General features: G+C 35.8%; 1 protein-coding gene across 1 annotated transcript; it reads right to left on the bottom strand.

The window, feature by feature from the left end:
• Nucleotides 1-5,929: 5,929 nt before the first annotated feature.
• Nucleotides 5,930-6,304, bottom strand: LOC138891171 (uncharacterized). The gene has a single exon (XM_070174208.1). The coding sequence runs from the start codon at nt 6,302-6,304 to the stop codon at nt 5,930-5,932; it is 375 nt and encodes a 124-aa protein (XP_070030309.1).
• Between the last annotated feature and the right edge of the window lie 1,649 nt (nt 6,305-7,953).

The following is a 7,953-nucleotide window of genomic DNA, read 5'->3' as shown; positions in this document are numbered from 1 at the left end:
CTTGTGTTATATATATATATATATATATATATGTATGTATATGTTTATTTCTATAACTATTAAAAGTGGTAATATTTTTAAAGTCTCAAGGGTGAGTCTCAGTTGCACTTTGGCCTATTATGTTATTGGTTATGGGTAAGATGGTGGGTTCAAGTCCCTTCGCACCTTGAGAATAAGACACCATGTTTAAGTCCTGATGCACCATGATGATAAATTCATCATATTGGGTTTGAGTCCCAACATATTTAGGCTAACATGCTTTTGTATGGTAAGGCATTGAGTTCAATTTTCAATGCACCATATTGATGATATAATGATGACGAAAGAAAAATAATGTAATTTTCATGAAAAAGCACGAAGCTTGTCCCACTTGATATGCTCCATTATTGAAGTGAATGAGGTAGCGGTGCATAATAAGTCTAAATGAAGATAAGTAGTTGACCAATGAACGTGGACATTCCAAAGATCAAAATAATAATAGTCATCATTATGGTAATTATAAAAAGGAGAACAATAATGGTTCTCAAAATAATCCTTCAAAGGTGAAGGAAATGTGTATCAATGTGGTCTGTAAATATGAGACACGTTCGGATGATTATGGTCAATTCTTTGAAAATGGGACTTGCGATAAGTATTGTAAATAAAGACTCATTCCTAAAAGTGAATGTGAAAAATATATATGTTATATAAATTCTGCATAAAAATATGCTTATGCATGGTTGGATAAATATTACAACTCACCTTTATGGGAGGTTTGAGAAAAAGAAATATAATGAATATTATTATGTAGTTATATGAACATGTCATTGATCGCATACATGTGGGATGCCGAAAATATTTTACCATGCCTTATAAAAGTTATTAAAGGGAAAAATTAAAGCAAGAAATGATTTTGCTTATGATGATTTTGACCATGATAATATTATGATATAATTTTCTCCGTGAAGGAGACATTCACCATGTGGATGGTGAGAAAAAAATCCTGTAGTATAAAATTAATTGAGAGCTCCAGAAGAGCTAATTTGTTACTACCCAGATAAATAAAATTATTCGTGATATTGATATTGTGGTAAATCTCAAAAGAAACTTTTGAGTTTCAAATATATTAGCCGAAGTGGTTGGCATTTGAGACTATAAATGAAAGGAAGATTGAATATCTTCATATTACTATAATCATATCAGGTAAATATAAAAGGTTACCCGATTTTTTTTCTATTTGTACTACACAAGTATAAGCATGATGTTAGAATCACATGCCATAGTAAATTAGATGTTTACTGAAATAAATATCAGTTGGCATGACCGGTTGGCCATCCCGGTTCAATTATGATGCGAAAAATGATTGAGAATTCACATTGACATATATTGAAGAATTAGGAGATATTCTCATGTACGACTTGTTCTCGTGATAAATTGATTATTATGCCAGCTGGGGTTAGGATTATATTCCCTAATTTTTGGAACGTATAAAAGGTTATATATATATGCCCAGTCACCTGCCATGTGGACCGTTTACTATTATACGATTTTAATAGATGCATCTATTCTATGGTCTCATGTAGGGATGGGCATATATCGGGTATAACCGATAGCCCGAACCGAAAAAAGCTTATTGGGGTATCGATATCGGGTTATTGGGTTAATGGTTTAATATTTTTTCACTATTGGGTTATCGGTTTGGGCCTCGGTTTGCCTAATTTCTTAAGGGTAAACCGATAACACAATAAGAATTAGTACTATTTCAGTTGTGTTTGAAAAACTGTTAAATTACTAGTACTCTTGTTGCTCTTGCTACAATTAGACTCTGAAAAAATAGATTGATCTCTTGATTATAGTTTGGCAGGAAACCAAAAAATTATTATTTATATTCCTGTTAACTTCTATTTCCAGCTAATTGGAGATGAAATATTTGTAGAGTTGTAATATCAATTTTTGAGATTGCACAAGTCTTGAATTTTTCAAAATGAAGCATGCTTCAAATATTAGTTGTGGTTAGAACGCAGAAATGGGTAGTATACTCTATATGAATTCTTCTCTTTTTTGCTTAATTCCAGTAAATTGTCTTTTTTTTTATTTAACTCTAGATTGAGTTATCTTATCGGGTAAACCGATAACCGAACCGATAATAGTCAATAACTGATTAACCAATAGCCGATATCTTATCGGTTCGGTTATCGGTTTATCATATTTGTAAATCGATAACCGATATGCAAAATCGATAATATTCACAATTGAACCGAACCGACCGATGCCCACCCCTAGTCACATGTGTGTTTGTTATCAACTTGCAGTTTGGCTTTTGTAAGGTTGCTTGCTCAAATTATTAGAGCACAGTTCCAGAATAAAAATTATGATAATTTATCTTGATAATGCTGGTTTAAATACAAGTTGGTTTAGCATAAATTATATGCCTCCAATTAAGCTAAACCATTGGTTATGAGAACATTAACTCCCAAATAGAAATTTGGTATGAGGTGTATTATTTAATATACAATAGCACTTGTACGCATCTAGCTAACAAGTTATGATAAATTCTCCCTATCTTAATTGGTTCAGAGTCAGGAACCAAATAATTTTCATCTAGAAATGTGGATGTTCTATATGATTTAGTTGTTCCACCACAATGCATAAAGATGGGTCCCCAAAGAAAATTGGAGATATGTGTTGGTGATCCCAGCATTAAGGGGAAAAAAATGAGCACCTAAAAAAGTAATACATGGAATGAATTATTATGAGTACACTTAGATCTTTGGACAAGAAAATATGAACTTGAAGTTCAAGTGATAATTCATTTGCAAAATATTGGCATGCGCATTTGCTGACCCAAAAGCTAAATATTATATTTCAACTACTAATGCCCCAAATAGAATAAAGTCCATGATGGACATAGTCTATGGAACATATGAAGCGTAATAGACTAATCGGTTCCAAAGATAAAACTCCTTGAAGAAGGAGAGGAGCAAATGATAAGGATGGTCATAATAAGGAGGCAAGTGCTTTATAAGAGCACCACGACATAACACTTTATAAGACCTCATGGGAGACACTTAGGTACCTGAAAATAATAAGATCTCGATAAGTTATGTCTTTATTGAGTGATAATGGAACCGATACAAAATGATCGTCGACGATGTTGTTAATATAATGTAGGGCTCAATATTATTAATATTGACGAGGATCTTGAGCTCAAATCTTCCATGGGATGTGGACAAATATATGATTGGCCAAAAAAAAAATGCAATCAAGATTAACTTCACTTGAAAAAACGTGAAATTTTGGACTGATAGTCCTAACACCTGAAAGTATAAAGCAGTAGGGTGACACAAGATTTTTCGTAAATGTCATGGCATTGATTATATGGAAACATGTTCTCTTGTGGCGGATGCAGTTGCTTTCAGATTTTAGTCTGGTAATACTTGAAATTTGATATGTGTATATAAAAATTGTTGAAGGATTTAAACTGTTCTGAAGCATATTAAGGTTCCCAAGAAATTTATTAAATAAAGTTTCAACAAATCCTTATCTGGATTATAGCAATCATGGTGTACATGATTTGTTTTTGTGTCTAGTGCAATTGGTGTACTAATGTATCTTGCTAGTGTCACGCCCTAAACCATGGCATGGGCGTAACACGACACTCGATGCCTGACTGCATGTGACCGAGCGAACCAACTGTATGGCTGGATCAACATGTGGTATAACTGTAAGCTAGATGTAAATATATAACATGATGATCTACTAAAGAGTCTGACTGAAATATCATAGATGCGAAAAATACTGAAAAGTCTGCAAGTATAAATGAGTAGTCGACAAGCCTAACACATAAAAGCCTGCTAATATCTAACTGACTGGGGTATAGCCTATGAAGCCTCTAAAGAATACTGAAAATGCTAATTGTTTACTGGGATAGGGTCCCTTGTATATCTTATTAACTGAAATACTATAAGGACTGAAAGAGAGAGGGATAATGTCCCGAAAGACTGGGGCTTACCAATAGCTGATACGAGATGTCCTAGCAAGCAAAATCGTTACCTGCATCGCGAGATGCAGGCCCCCGGCAAAAAGGGACATCAGTATATTTGAATTTCACTGGTATGTAAAACAACTGAAGGAAAGAATTGTAAATACTGAAACTGAAACTGAACTACTAACTGATAAACTGATAGGTGAACAAGGAAGTAAGGATATGAATACTCTCTCTTCTGAATGATGAATTAGGAACTGAGAATCATACTGCAATACATGATACTGAAATAATGAATCATACTGAGTTACATGATACTGGAATAATGAATACGACTAGACTGAGATGTGTAATCATAATAAGTTGATTTGTCATAATTGAAACTCATAGAATATTGAATGATTATGAAACTATGCCATCTAGAGAATAGAAGTTCTACTACTATTCATAGAACTAAGGCATAATTACTTTCTAAGGAAACTAGTAATAGTCATAATGAATGGGACGTAGGGGGAATCATAGACATTCCCAAACGTAAAGAGTTAGCCTCACATATCTCAATTTTCCCCCTTAGTGATACTACAATGATCCACAATATTAAGAACCTTCAATGTACAATGGCAACATCTAATGGAACCAATATTAGTAACAAATTTTATAACTTAAATCATTTAGGTATATTATCAAACACCCTGTAGGCATAAATTTCTACATTTCATCACCATATAATTAGTTCATCCAATTACCACCATTCATCAACAATTTATCTCACCATCAAGATTAACCAATTTATAACTTCCAAAATCACATACATGACCATCCATCCACACCCAACCAACAAACTTCCATTACAAAATCTTCTTTCAATATCTATGATAGTTATGTAATTAAATTGGGAATGTATGGATTCCAATCACCATACCAAGAGTTCCAATACTTATTCATACTAATATTCCCTTAATGAATTCATACATGTAATTCTAAGGGTGTAGGATTACCTTTTTGGAAGAAATCTTGCAAAACCCTCCTTTGAGTTCTCGAAGAAATCTCTTGAAGATCTAAGTATTTTATGTGTAGATTTCATCAATACTAGTATATAAATTATGGAATTCATACCAAGATAATGAGGATTGCTTACCTTGAAGATGGGAGGGGTTGGAGTGAGAGAGTGGGGGAAAACCCTAAAATTCGTCCAAAAGAAATGGGGGAAGTGAACCCCCGAGTTTGCTTAAAAAGACCTTAGCTAGGGCGTGCCCGGTCTAGAAAAGTGAGCCTCACTTCGCTGTCTAGCACCTTCAAGGGAAGGAAGGATCTGTGCCCGGTCTGGCGAAGCGAGTCTCGCTGTCCGCCAAAATAACTAGGTGGTCTGATTTTGGTAGTTTGATCATAACTTTGAGTAGGAATGTCCAAATGACAAATGGCTTGATGAGTTAGAAACTAGACTCCAAGATTTTTCATTTTATAGGTTGTGCATCACATAACTCCTTACATAAATTTAGATATTCTCATGCAAAGTTTGGTCTTGTGCGTACTCATTTGAAATTTTAGTCTATCATGAAATTTCCAACTTGGCTTAGACTAAGGTCTCTCCTTGGACCCCAAATCACTTATGATATACCTCGTGCACTTATTATCATATCCAATTGATTACCATCATATTAATACTCATTTAATGCATTCACAACTGATTCAAATTTACGGGTGTTACATTATCTCCCACTTGGGACCATTGTCCTCGAATGATTGTCTTGGTTGTACCTTCGGCTAACTCCGGACCTTAAATGGGTCTGGTGGGAACATGAACTTTCATTAACACTTGCATACTAAACTGAATGAATACATGATTACTGAACTGATGAGATATTGAACTGAATGACTACTAAACTGACTAAACACTAAAAGACATGGAGATTGTAATATAAGGTCTGAATGAGAAGGTTAGTTGCTGTCTAGATTATCTCCTTTCTATTCAAAGAGATGGGGACATTTGGACTTCATGTCTTCTTCGGCTTCCCACATATCCTCTTCAACATTTTGATTCCTCCAAAGCACTTTTACTGAAGCAATTTCCTTAGTTCTGAGCTTTCGGATTTGACGATCAAGGATAGCCACTGGAATGTCTTCATAAATTAGGCTATCTTTAACCCCTATAATCTCTGTAGGAGCTAGAAGAGAAGGGTATCCCATGAATTTCTTCAACATAGACACATGAAACACTGGGTGTACAACAACTAATTCTTTTGGCAATTCTAACTCATAAGCCACATGCCCAATCCTTCGCAAGATTCTATATGGACCAATATAGCGGGGACTAAGCTTCCCCTTCTTCCCAAATCTCATAACGCCTTTCGTAGGCGAAACTTTCAAAAAAACCAATCATCCACTTGAAACTCTAAGTCTCTATGTCGCACGTCCGAATAGGACTTTTGGCGACTCTGAGCCATCTTCAAATGCTCTTGAATCAACTTGACTTTCTCCATCGCCTGATAGACCAAATCGGTTCCTAACAACTCCGCTTCGCCAACTTCGAACCAACCAATTGGTGATCTACAACTTCGCCCATACAGAGCTTCGTACGGTGCCATCTTTATACAAGAGTAGTATATGTTATTATAAGCAAACTCAATGAGAGGTATATGATCATCCCAATTACCTTTAAAATCGATAACACACGCCCTCAACATATCCTTAAGAGTCTGAATAGTGCGGTCTGCCTAGTCATATGTCTGAGGATGAAAAGAGGTGCTGAGGTTCACCCTTGTGCCCAATCCCTTTTGAAAGGATTTCTAAAAGTTTGTTGTAAATTGAGCACCATGATTTGATATGATGGACAAAGGAGTCCCATGCAATCAGACAATTTCTTGGATATACAACTTGGCATAATCCTCGGCCGAATCTGTACTCTTCACTGGCAAGAAATGAGCTGACTTGGTAAGTCGGTCTACAATCACCCAAATTGAATCATGCTTCCGAAACAAGCGAGGTAGACCTGTTATGAAGTCCATGTTTATCATCTCCTATTTCCAAATGGGAATTACTATACTCTGAGTTAAACCACCAAGCCTCTGGTGTTCGACTTTCACCTGCTGACAATTTGGACACTTAGCCACAAAATTTGCTATGTTCTTTTTCATATCGTTCCCCTAATAAATCTCCTTAAGATCATGATACATCTTTGTGGGACCTAGGTGAATGGAATACTTGAAATTGTGGGCTTCTGACATAATCCACTCTCTGAGCCCATCACGTCTCAAACGCATAGTCTACTTCTGTACCTCAAAGTACCATAATCTCCCCTTGTTCAAAAGTCGTAGTCTTGTGTTTGTGAATTCCCTCCTTCAGCTGCAATAAGTAGGGATCACTGAACTGCTTTTCCTTCACTTCGGCTACTAAGGAGGATTCATCCCTATTCTGAAGAACAACGCCACCATCTTCGGAGTCCAAAAGTCGAACTCCTAGACTTGCTAAGCGGTGGACTTCCTTCATCATAGTTCGCTTGTCTGCCTCAACATGAGCTAAGCTTCCCATAGAATGCCAACTGAGAGCACTGACTACAACATTTGCTTTCCTTGAATGATAGAAGATATCAATATCATAATCTTTAAGTAATTCGAGTCACCTTCTCTAATGTAGATTCAATTCTCTTTTCTTAAAGATGTATTGAAGACTCTTGCGATCTGTAAAAATGTCAACATGCACCCCATACAAATAATGGCGCCATATCTTAAGTGCAAACACCACAGCTGCTAATTCGAGATCATGAGTCAGATAATTCTTCTCATGAGCCTTGAGTTGTCTCGATGTGTAGGCTATGACTTTACCATGCTGCATTAATACATACCCAAGACCAACCCCTGAAGCATCACAATAAACAATGAACCCTTCGGTTCCTTCCGGTAGTGTCAAGACTGGAGCTGAAGTCAACCTCTTCTTTAACTCCTTAAATCTTTTCTCGCAAGCGTCCGACCATTGAAACTTGACATTCTTAT

Source organism: Nicotiana sylvestris, chromosome 1 (assembly GCF_000393655.2).
Source record: "Nicotiana sylvestris chromosome 1, ASM39365v2, whole genome shotgun sequence".
Classification (NCBI taxonomy): domain Eukaryota; kingdom Viridiplantae; phylum Streptophyta; class Magnoliopsida; order Solanales; family Solanaceae; genus Nicotiana; species Nicotiana sylvestris.
This window is presented reverse-complemented; position numbering and strand designations above follow the sequence as displayed.